At 39.8% G+C, this 12210-nt stretch overlaps 1 protein-coding gene across 1 annotated transcript; it reads right to left on the bottom strand.

The window, feature by feature from the left end:
• Positions 1-1128: 1128 nt before the first annotated feature.
• On the bottom strand, positions 1129-9150 carry loxl5a (lysyl oxidase-like 5a). The gene is made up of 7 exons (XM_012877784.3): positions 8133-9150; positions 5520-5628; positions 4343-4480; positions 2480-2636; positions 2243-2338; positions 1429-1544; positions 1129-1333 (listed from the first exon to the last, which is right to left on the bottom strand). The coding sequence occupies exons 1-7, from the start codon at positions 9022-9024 to the stop codon at positions 1327-1329; spliced, it is 1515 nt and encodes a 504-aa protein (XP_012733238.3). The 5' UTR covers positions 9025-9150; the 3' UTR covers positions 1129-1326.
• Positions 9151-12210: the final 3060 nt, after the last annotated feature.

A 12210-nucleotide genomic window follows, 5' to 3' on the forward strand; every position in this document is an offset into this window, starting at 1 on the left:
GCTACAGGAAATCAGCTACTCACTCGCATGCTCATATCTACAGTCAGAGCAATAATAATAATTAAAATGTTTAAAACAGATGGATTTGTGAAAAACACTAAATGAGGGCCTCTCTTTAACTTGCCATCAAGCACATAAATGTTAAGGGGGAAAAAAATAAAACCTCCAACGCTCATTATGATAGAGATCTCCAAAACGATCATTAGACACCTCCATGCCAACTAATTTTTTGGGAGTGATGTTCCAAATAATTGGGGAAGAAAAAGGTTTACCTTTGGAGTTTACCAATCGTTATTGGGACTTTTACTGGATTTGTTTACCTTGGTCAGAGGATGAAGGATCATTTTGTGGGTCAAAAGCTCCCCTGTCAAGACACCAAGTATCAATCCATAGAAAAGCTCTTGTAAATCTGTGACCTTAGGTCTGCAAATGAAAATGTTTCATCATCGGGTCTTCCAGCAGGATACTGACGTAAACCATAGTCTCATCAACACAGAGTTTATTAAAGCTAAAGTCTGTAATCCTGTACAGAAACACTTTTTGTTATATTGGGTAATATGGTCCTTCCCTCCTGACAGCGGTCAATAAATTATGTTTTCAGAAAAAGGAGAAGAAACAGGACTCTGGGTGATCTAGTCTAGACAGAGAAATGGTCAAAGTGATATCCTGTTGGCAAAATGAGATTTAATTAACCCTTTAAAGTCTGATGGAGGTAACTGTGAGGAATGTTCACATTTTAAAAAAGACATCTTTTTTAGTTGCTTTAAAAAATTAAAAATAAAATGTCAGGCTTTCAAAATGTATTTGTATCATAATTGATATGTTAGATAAAAATACATTTTCCTTATGTGTATTTTTATGTAGGGCATGTAAAATATAATTATATGCATATTGTAAATTGTATGTTAACAATAATACCAACTTTGTTTAAGAGGTAAAGGTCTCAGAAATATTTGTGTCACAAATTATGCATTTGGAGTAATAGGTTTAACACAAAAGGTGCCAAAGATTGTGACACCAGGGACTTTGGTTAGAAAATTTCTTAACATGTACTCAAGTTCAAGGTTGGATTTTTCTAAAGTTTTAAGCACAAGGTCATAGTTATATAATAAATAAGTTTTGCTTTTGTTGTCTTTTTGCACCTTTTAATAGGGTTACCAATAAGTGTGGCCGGGGGTGTGTCATAGATACAAAAAGTTACTTCAGGAGCAAACAGTGAAACGGCATCAAAACAGTAGAACCAGAATCAGTAGCAGCTTTACTTAAAAAAATAACAAAAGATCATTAAGCATACATGTCAGTGTCTTTGTCGGTGTCTGCAGCAGGTCAGCTCCTGGAAAACATGGACAGCAGTGATTACATTCAAGTTTTTTCTACTTGAGTCACGATGAAAAAAAAAAAAAGACACTGCGCTCCACTTGGACTTACACAACGATCCTGCAGTTCCTCGCCTGGACGTAGCTTCCTGTGTATCTGATGTCGCACCTCACCTCGTTGTTGGAGAAATCAGACTCCTGGACCAGCTGGGAGGGGTTCACCGTCACCTGGAAAAGGAGGTGTCAAGTAACTAAGTACAAATACTTTGTTACCTTACTTAAGTAGAAATTTTGATTATTTATAATTTAGCGGAGTACTACTACTTTTTACTTCTACACTTACATCTTCATGCAATTAGCGTATTTTCTACTCCTTACATATTGAAACTAGTCTCATTACTTGTATTTTATTTCGGTTTGTTGTCATTCTGGGTTGTCAAAAAATAAATAAATATTCAGATAAATAGCGCTACCCGAACAGAGTGATTTTGATTGTGGTTGAAGGCAGTACAAGTTATTTGACAAACGGCCAACAAAAACTTTGGAACAAAACATAGAAGAAGAACAAAGCATATTTAGGATTATTAGTTATTTTCGTTTTTCTGTGTACTTAAGGGTTAAGTGTATTATGGGCCCCTCGGAGGTCTAAGCTTTTTTCCTTTTTTTTTTTACTTAAATTATTTTTCCTTTAATGCTTTAAGTAGTTTTGAAGCCGTTATTTTTATACTTTTGCTTGAGTAAAAGGTTTGAGTTGATACTTCTATAGAAGTAGAAGTATTTTCAAACCCTAGAATCTATACTTCTGCTTGAGTAATAGGTGTGAATGCTTTGACACCTCTGCTTGGAAAACAGTTTGTGCAAGTTGGAGTAGAAAAAAAAAAAGCTGCTATTGTTTTTCCATCAAAAGTCAGATCTGCAATTCTTACCTTGAGGATGTAACTTCCGGGCGGCACATCAGTGATGTCAATCCACTGGCAGTCAATGTTAGCGTGGTATGTATCATAACATCCAGGACCAAGCCCCTTAAAACAAACCAAAATCATTTCATTCATATTTATAGCTTCAATATTGGGTTTATTCATCTTTTATGTTGTGGAATGGAATTAAAACACCAGTAAATCATTAAAAGCCAACAATAAAAGGGGAGAGGAGAGCAGACTAACTTGTGTGTGAGCAGTGCAAGCGAAGCGCCGCCGGACCCCCGGGTCACATGACGTGTCCTCCAGACAGAAACTGGCTTTGTGTCCCTCAGCAACCTTCTGTCCAGTGGAGACGTCCAGTAGGTCATAGTTGCTGAAGGCCTCCATGCTGTGGTAATGTCTGGAGAGACGGACAGGCAAACAAACACGCTCAGAGAGGGGCACTGTGAGTCGTTAGTCCGCCGCTCGCTGCAAAGGGAACTGTAGCGTACTGTGCAGAAGTCTGGAGTCATCCCTAATCACTTTGTGTTTTGCTTTCAAGAAGCCAGACTTTCTTTTAAATTACCCGAGAGTGTCCTTGTGAAAACATTTGTTTTATTCTGCTTTTTTCCCCCCTTATTTTCAGGGCAACAGCTCACCGTTTTCAGATAACATGTATTGCTTGCTAAGCTGCCGATTCAGACCAAAGAATCATTCATTCATAATAAGATTCCTAAACCGCAGACTTGTGTGATGTCTACACACATTTGTTTAAAATTGCCTTTGAATGTTCAAGTTAAACTGTTTTACTGTTTTCAAATTTTATTTTATTTTTTTTGTGTTTCTACATTCTATCGCTACTTGCTTTTATTCCTATATTTTAATCATGTAAAGCACTTTGCATTGTCTCTGTACTGAATTGTGCTATATAAATAAATTTGCCTTGCCTTGCCTTGCCTTTCCTTACACGGACCACGCCTCCTAACGTAATACTGCCAGCTGTTGGCCACAACAAAGCTGCCAAACGTGAGTGGCTTACATGTGTAATTATATTATTATTAAATGCACTACATCTTAGTGAAAGAGTATGGTTTGGTGCACTAAATGTGTGACAGATTTTCTAATTAACAAATCATCTTTCTATTTTATTTTTATTGTGGAAGTGCAAGCTTTCAAATGGAAGTTTAATGTGGGCTAAACAGAAAACTGAAGACAACTGAAGCCTTCTATATTACCAGACACCATTAAGAATAGTTATTTTACTAGATTGGCTAGGAACAATACTGCAAATTACTCCAAAAACAGTCTCAAACATGGTGCCGGCAGCATCATGCTGTCAAGGATGCCTTTCTTCAGCACTGAAACTGGTCAGATTTGATGGGAACAGGGCAGGGCACTCCTCATGCAGGTTTTATTTTAGGAAACCTACATGAGGCTGTTACTATTGTAACTGTTTACATGCATCTTGCACTACTCACCTTGACTGAATATTGATTTGCACTGCTGACTGTTTATTCACAATTGTTTACATATACATTTGCAATACCGTACTTTACCTGTAATATGCAATTACCTTCCACTGCACTTTTATTTAAATAGCTGCTGTCCAAACTCTAATTATTCATTTTATAGTAATAGCTACCTGTATATCATGCTCATAATTCTGCCTATAGTAATAGCCACCTTTAAATATATTCATTGTACATGTAAACTCTGTTATAATAATCATCTGTATATTATGCTATTGTACATATCTGTAAAACTCTATTCATAGTAATATCCACCTGCTATTGCACTTCTGGTTAGACCTAAACTGCATTTCGTTGCCTTGTACCTGTACCTGTGTATTGACAATAAAGTTGTATCTAATCTAATCTAATCTAATCTAATGAGGCTCCAAAAAGTTGACACTGGGTTGGAGGTTCATCTTCCAGCAGGACGTTGGCCCTAAACACACGTCCAAAGCGGCAAATTAATGGTTTAATGAATATTCATATTTTAGAATGACCCCATTTAAAGTCCAGAATGAAATCCAGTTTGAGAATCTGTGTCCAGACATGTGCTGTGACTGATTTGCATTGATTTTTCCACACTTTATCTTCAGGGTTTCTCTATGAGGCAACTTACTGGTGACAGCTGTGCCATTCCCACTCATGTCTGGGTTTTGTCGGGAGGAAGTCTGCAGTTCCCTGGTTCTTCACTCGCTGTGGGAAGCGCAGCAACACTCTGTAGTCCAGGTCACTCACACTCGGATGATATGCAGACCTGCGGAGAAAGGAAATCCAAGAGCACATCTGGAAAAGAGCCACCTCAACTTTACATAACACTGTCCTACTAGCGCACACTTCACGGCACTTTAAATTCCCCCTGATCAGCCGCCACGGCAGATTTACTGCGGCACTGGGTCTCAGTCATGAATTGGTGGCTTTTATTTTCATCTCTGAAACCCTTTTCCTTCCTTTTCAGGATTTGTTTAGCTTGGCACGCCGGCTCCTCAGATCAGAGGGGAGAAATCCTGAGCGGTGGCCAGGTGTGTGCCCAGCCGCTTTGTCACTAAGCTGCTACATCCAAGTGGGACAAAGGCCAAGAAACATCCTCATCTCGGACCCTCAAAGCAATCCTAATGGCCGTCTTTCTTACTTCTTCAACTTATAGTCCGTTCAGTCCAATCAAACAGACAAATTCAAACTCACTTACATGCATAACAGTTTAGATTCCAGCTACTTAATCATGAAATCAAGTTTAGTTGTGCAACTTGATACGTGGTGCACTGCAAACATGTTCACACGCCTTGAACTATGACGCATGTGGGCGCGTTCAAAACCACAAAGTTGTATTTTTACGTCTTCAATGGGATTGTGCAGGACTGACACAAAGTAGCCCGTAATTGTGAAGTGAAAGGAAAATTCACTTCACATGACTTTCAAAATTCAGTGCAAATAAAAAGCTATACGAAGAAAGCCGTTGTTGAAAGAAAGCCAGCTGTCATGGCCGCACGTCATCCAGGTGTAGGAGAAAAAGCAAATGTGTTAAACTTTTAGGCCTACACGAAAATACAACACGTAGCACATCATCCTGAATATACAACCTCAACTGTGAAAGATGGTGGTGGCAGCATCATGTTGTGAGGATGCCTTTCTTTAGGAGGGACAGGGAAGCTGACAGATGGACAGATGGACTTCTCTATCCCCTCAAACCACACCCCACCTACATGATGTCCTACTTTATATACCACATAAAATCACAATGAAATAAATGTTTGTGGCTGTAACAAGAGAAAAAAACAAGATGAATGAAAGGGGACCTGGAAAGGCAGTTCTCCTCAGCAGCGCAGCGGAGCGCATACATCTGTACTCTCTGGATGTACGAGGCCGCCTGGATGTAGTATGGGTCAGGGATTAGGTCTGGGAGACCTGCCGATAATAAAAAAGCACGTTATTCAAAATTAAAACAGCCAATTTTGAAAGGCCGGCGACCCTGTGTCAACTCATAGTTGCAAACAGGATATGAAGGCTAACCGACTGATGTGACAAATAAAAGCATAAATGGTAAATTGATTGAATTTAGATAAACTTTTCTAATCGCAGACCATTTAACATGCTTTAAAGTAGAGCTATGTACATTCACCCATTTATAGTTACAAACACACACATGCACTCATACGCTGGTTTGCAGATCTTTGGTAACTTGAGGTTAATTGTCTCATCCAGGAAGCTGAAATTGAACCGACAACTTTCCAGTTGCAAAACCATTCAATCTACTTAGCAACAGTTAATTATTATTTGTTTTACGTTTAGGTTATTCTGTTGACAAACTTTAGAGATTTTTATACAAACATTGCCATGATAAAATGGTTTTATTTGTAGTTTTTGTATATGATAATAATAGATAGAGACTACATAACAACCAGCAAACTATCTGTGGTGGTTAAAACCTAAAAGACTGATTAAACCATCCAATGCAAAGCAGCGGGTAGAGGTCTAGACAGGGTGGCAATTCTGGACTTCCTCAGTGAAGCATGAGAAAATCCCCCACGTGTAAATGGACTCGACAAAATGTCCACAAAAACACTCTAAAACTACTGTATCAGCATTTTTCTCTAAAAAAAACAATGACAGATTTTAGGTACACCTTCCAAAATAGAAAATATTTCTCTTTCTTTTACCTCCTTGATTTTCATCTCCCACCATTTCAGATAAACATCCCATAATCTAACTTTGAGTGTTTTTGCTGGCAAATTTAGCATATCTGGGAGCTTTTAAAAGCTGCCTTTTTTCACCAAGCAATCGTGTTTGCTCATAAGATCCAAGATCTCAAGGAAATTTCCTTTGTTTTTTTGCAGCTTTCTGTTTCATTATTGCCATGTTGGGAAAAGTTTTTAAGTAGGCGTCAAAAGTAGACTTTGAGAGTTTTAAATTGATTTTCAATAAGTTGTTTTTTCTTAACATCTCCCATCTTTCTGAGACCAGGTGTGTCTTTCCTGCCCATATTTATGGACTCACTACATGTTGACATGACATTTACATGTGCTCCTGACTTGGTATGGCTGTGTTCACCATATTTGCTTCACATTTCATTGTATTAATTACTGATAACATAAATTGACTGCATTTGTAAAGCTTAACTTGTCTAGCTTCAAAACACAGCACTAGACCTTTCCAGAAAAATATGTTATTTAATTTTGATGTCTAATGTTTCTGCACTGGAATTGGACAGAGAATGAACTCATAACAGGTGGTTCAGCAGGAAGAAAAAACTGGTTTCCTTGGCTCTATGCTTTTCTTTTCTCCTCCGTTAGTTTCCTCTGCGCTGTCTTCCCTCTCTGACTCCAAAACCTTCTCATCTTCAGTCTTCACCCCTTACACTGACATCATTTTCCTGTTCCTAACTAATTTCTTCACCTGCTGCTCTTCCAAAACTGCAAACTCCCCGGTGTCTTTGTGGTTTGCAACTTGCAACCACCATTTAATTAAAATAAATGAGCCCCCTCGTCGCCACAGAAGGCCTAAAACAATATGAAACCAGAAACTATTTATCATATTCACACAAGTCCCACAAGCAGTTATATTTAGACACCTTATTCTCATTGTAGCCTATTTGTTACTTTCTCAGTCTGACAGTAAGGCTGTAAAGTGGTTTAATTGTACGGCCACATTGCTGTGATGCTGAAACTTCAGCCCCTGAAACAGTGACCGCCGAATATTTTTGATGTCTAAACTCTTCCTAAACTTTTTTCTTGTGTTTATTGGAAGCAAAACTAACCAGGGAACTATGCTAATGCTCCAACAGATCACACTTGAGTGAGTGGGGGTTGCAGACAGACTGTCTCATCAATGTGCCAGTGACACATCCGCTCCTGTGTCCATGGGGCAGGAGACAGTTTGATGCGGGATCGTAAGTTTTTCAGGGACCTAAAGATAACTTTTGATTTGAAGGAGGCTTTTAGACAAAGAAGCAGTTAGTTTTTTATAAGTATTATTTTCACAGACGTAAAAGTTAGGGAGGACAGCGGCCTCCCCATATCGGCCCGAGGCTGTTAGATAATTTAAAGCTAAAAAGTGATCAAGGAACAGAATGTGTATGAGAGTAAAAACTCCTATTTTTAGATTTTTAATCATTCAGAATAATCTAGTGCAGATAGTATAAATATTATGTGTGAGATGGAATGAGATCAGATAAAGCAACACGCATGGTTTACTTCATGATTAATATTTCTTTCCAGTTGTAAACAATAATAATGGTTAGATTTGTGATGCATAAACGTTTTTAACACATATAATATAAAGAGACTAATGGTTAAACTGTCCAAATCAGTTTGTGCTTGGAGGCCCATAAAGCATTGGACCGACTAGGGGATGGTTTAGGGTTAGATTTGGACAATTAGGTAAACTGTAATCCAGCCTGCTGTTCGCCTCACCGTTATGGAAGAACCTGGTGCCGTGGCCGGCCCCGAGGGGGCTGCGCGCGTCCTGCCTGTTCCTGCGGTCTGCTGGGTAAACGTTATAGAAAACCGAGTTTCTGTGGTGGATGCTGTGTGGGTCCCGGGGGTCGGCAGCACCTGTTGTGTCCGGATCCATGCGCGGGAAGTGTATCTCAACAGCGTTGCTGGAATCATCCACCCTAGGAGTGACTCTGCTCAGGGGTTGCGTTCTGGTCTGCTGGGCGACAGGACCATCATTAGCCAGGGTGACCAAAACAGATCCGTGGACTGAATCCGCGCTCTCGGGGTTGGGTCTGTCCACCTGGCTGTGCGTTAAATCCTGCGCCCTCACTGGTGGCGCAGTGGGCTGTTGCGCGCCGCTGTCATCCGCGGTAACACCCCGGCCGCCTCTGGGGATTCCGCTGCCGGAAAACTCCTGGATGAAAACAGCAGCGCTGCTGTTAGACGGAGCCTGGTTGGCGCTGTGATCCACAGCCACGCGTGCGCCGGTCCGATCCGCCGCCGGCAGATACTGACCCACATCTGCTCCAAGAAGCGACGCGTCTATTTGGTCGTTTTGCTCAGAGTGGTCGCTGGGTGTGCCTTGGAGGCTCATAGACCTGGTTCTGGAGGATCTCATGAGCGCAACAGGAGGGACAGCTTGGTTCAAACTGTGTCTTGTAGTCAGTAGCAGCTGGGTGCGTCTCCTGTTCTGCGAAGGCGAACGATACTGCGTGCCAGTGCTGAGCAAACTGTACACCTGCCCGTTATTCTCCCACTGAATGCGCTGTCTCCAGGGGCCATCAGGCGCGCGTAAATGGTGCTGACCGGTGCTCAAATGCACCAGGACATCAAGCTGAAAAATAAGAAGAAACCAGATCTTCTCCATGGCTTAGTGAGAGTGTCTGAAAGTACCTAAAACTGCGGGCTGTGTATGTTTGATTTAGACCAGCAGCAGGAGAGGTGTCCTGTCCACTTGACTTCGTCACGCAGTGGCGCGCAGCAGCATCACTGGCAGGAGGGTAGGGTCAGGGGGGAAGTCTCGCCCATGTGGGCGTTTGAGATCTTCAGTGTCATTCCTGTTGGGTCAGTGAAGATGTGACCAAAGAGTCAGATTGGAGGCCACCATAGTTAAATTCACATCTCCACAATTCTAGTATCTGTCCCCTATAAACGTTTCACATTTTGTTATTCAACATCAAACTTTAATATACTCTCATAGGATTATACGCTTAATTGATAAGTGAAAGGTATAGGCTTACATTTTTCAAATAAAAACCTAAAAATTGCGACATGCATTTATATTAATGTACCTTTATGCTGAAACCTGTGAACTTGCTCGATTCGGAAGTTACCCGGTTGATGAATAGATGATGTTCTGTTTCTGGCCTCAGAAGATTTTGCTTCAGAACCTTGGTCAACAAACAGCATCGTGAAGACTTGGTCCAGAATGAAAGACCAAGACAAAACTTTAAGCTTCCGAGAGAGCTTAACGATAGCAACCATGAGAGAATCAGTCAAAAGGTCCGTAACTCTGGGGGAGCAGAACAGATCAACAGCACAGGTGGAAGAGTAGGTTGAAGGCAGCAAAGTTATGCACTCCAGAAATCTGGTATTTATGGAAAAGTCAGAAGAAGGCATCCACACAAAGTACCATTAACTGTGTGGGTTAATATGTGAAAGAAGATGGTTTTGCCACATGGGATGAAATGTTTGCTTTTAGCCAACATACAACACATGAAATAAATCTTAAACATCACCCTGAACACAGTATCCCCATGTGGAGAACAGCAGGAATAAGGAGGCTGGTTGGAAGACTGATGGAGCTAAATACAGGGAGGGGGGGGGGGGGGGGGGGGTCACGAGACACTATGTGGGGGGTCGCGAGATAATTCAAATGATGACCCAAAATTTCTGACTTTATAATATCAGAGATATGCTTATTTTAGTATAGCAAATTTATGCCTTTAGTGTTGGAAAAATATTTTTTTCTCAAACATTTTTAACTTTTCAACACCTAAGTTTTTTCTCCCAAATATGTGAAATCTCAAACGTTTTTTGTGGAAATTGTCTTCTCAGTGGTCAGTAATTTATTTGCTTTAATCTACAAGGACCGTGATACAAATTCTTATTAAGATTAAAGAACATTAGGAAAATAAAGTCATAAACGAGAATAAAGTTGCAATATTACGAGAATAAAGTTACACAGTCGTTTTCATAATCGTTTCAACGTCCTAATAATAATTTGATGCTGATTTGCTATCCCTAATTGTGAAACTTTATGATTTTAGGACTATATGCTCATTTAATCTCTTAAAGTCCACCCCGAGGTTGAAGGTCTCTGGCACTGTTATTTTGGGGGTCACAAGCTGAGAGGTTTGGCCTAATTAAAGTCCAGGACTAAATTCATAAAGGCATTTGAAAGACTTGAAAATTGGTGTTCACAGATCCTCTTTTCAGATTTTTAGTTTTAAAAAAACATTGGAATGTTTTATATGTTTAGCCAAATTCCTAATTATCTGCTACTTTGTGTGTCTTGGGGTTTTACATAAAACATTAAAATCAATAAGGACACAGTTTAAGCTCCGACAGCCCAAATGTGTACTGGCTTTCCAAAAACAAAACATATATTTATTGAGTTTTTTTTTTGTTTGTTTGTTTCCTACTTGTCATGTTAAAAACAAATTGTGTCCACTGACCACGTTGCAATATTACATTTCCACCAGATGGGGGCGCTGGAACCCCACAGAAAGACAGTCATTGTCCTTAGTGACCGGGTGAATCAAGGTCTATTAAAGTTTTCATTGCTGTTAGACGTTTCCAGAGTTTAAAAAACAGTGATGACGTGGGAAAAAATTGTACTATATAATTTTTCAAAGACTCGCCAACAACAACTTAACACCACAGAGCATCCAAGAACTCTTCCTGTAGATATGCTGCCTTACGTGATTAGGTCTGTTATCAGGTAGTAGGGGTTACTTTAAGGTCGGGATTATTTATAGCCCTCCTATACGTAACAGTGAAGTTTAATTTAGCTGGCATCCTAGAGTTTTAAGCAAGAGACCACTTCTGGAAATCTCTACATATGAAACATTTATATATGACCTAGTCTACAGACCCTGGACCTGCAGGGCACAAAAACAAAACAAACAAACAACAAAGATTAAGTTTTCAGCAACATTGGTGACTAACAGGACAACTTGGACTAACATTAAATTGATTTTTTCTTAATTTAGCTTGCCTCTGCAAAGGTGACCAGTGTCTAACCAAAGGATCTGATGTCAGGATGCAATTCAGCACAACCATGATATAAACAAAACACACCAAATTCTAATAAGAGACATTTTAAACACTTAATAAAACTTATTTTAACAATGTGTGTGCCTTAATGGTTTATGTAAAGGGTTTATGCATATTTTACATGCTAAAAAAGTATTGTTAGGCCCTTAGAAGGCAAATACAACTTTAGATCTATGATTCATTAACTTATATAAGAAAATCTCTCCGCAATATAAATGCTATTTTTTAACCAAACAAGTATGAACCTACGTATGTATTATGGTGTGTTTTATTCACTGAACTCCCCATAAGCTCCCTCTAATAAAACACTTTGAAAGCAATTGTTTCCTGTAAAAGTTTCTAAGTCTCCTTCTGAGAGGGGATCTTGGCCCACTCCTTCTTAACACAATATTGCTGCAGTTCATTGACGTTTACCAACTTCGTTAAAGCATTTCCCCCCCTTACGTCTGCACCAGTCATGGTTGAGGTAACAAACCTTCAGAAGCAACCCAATCAATGTAATAGCTCAGAAAAAGTGCTGAAAATTTAAATCCAGAGCGGTTGTAATTGCAGATAATGTGTTTGCATTTAGTCTCTGTTCTTGAATAGGAACTTTTATTGCTAATCTGACAAAGTAGCCTGGGCGGGTGGGAGAAGTTTGGGTCAACAGTCACATGCACGTTTACCCAAACACCAGCATCTGGGTTACACAGAACCTTTGTGTTGTTGTAAAATGTCCTGGCAATTTTATGTGTGCAAGACGGCAATATGAGATGCATAAACTCTGAGTTGGTGA

Source organism: Fundulus heteroclitus, chromosome 9 (genome assembly GCF_011125445.2).
Source record: "Fundulus heteroclitus isolate FHET01 chromosome 9, MU-UCD_Fhet_4.1, whole genome shotgun sequence".
Classification (NCBI taxonomy): Eukaryota; Metazoa; Chordata; class Actinopteri; order Cyprinodontiformes; family Fundulidae; genus Fundulus; species Fundulus heteroclitus.

Coding starts and splice junctions, on each gene's coding strand:
- loxl5a (XM_012877784.3), bottom strand. CDS start 9,024: ATGGAGAAGATCTGGTTTCTTCTTATTTTTCAGCTTGATGTCCTGGTG. Junction 2,339..2,479: donor CTTGCACTGCTCACACACAA/GTTAGTCTGCTC, acceptor GTTTGTTTTAAG/GGGCTTGGTCCTGGATGTTA. Junction 1,545..2,242: donor CCGGAAGTTACATCCTCAAG/GTAAGAATTGCA, acceptor CTCCTTTTCCAG/GTGACGGTGAACCCCTCCCA.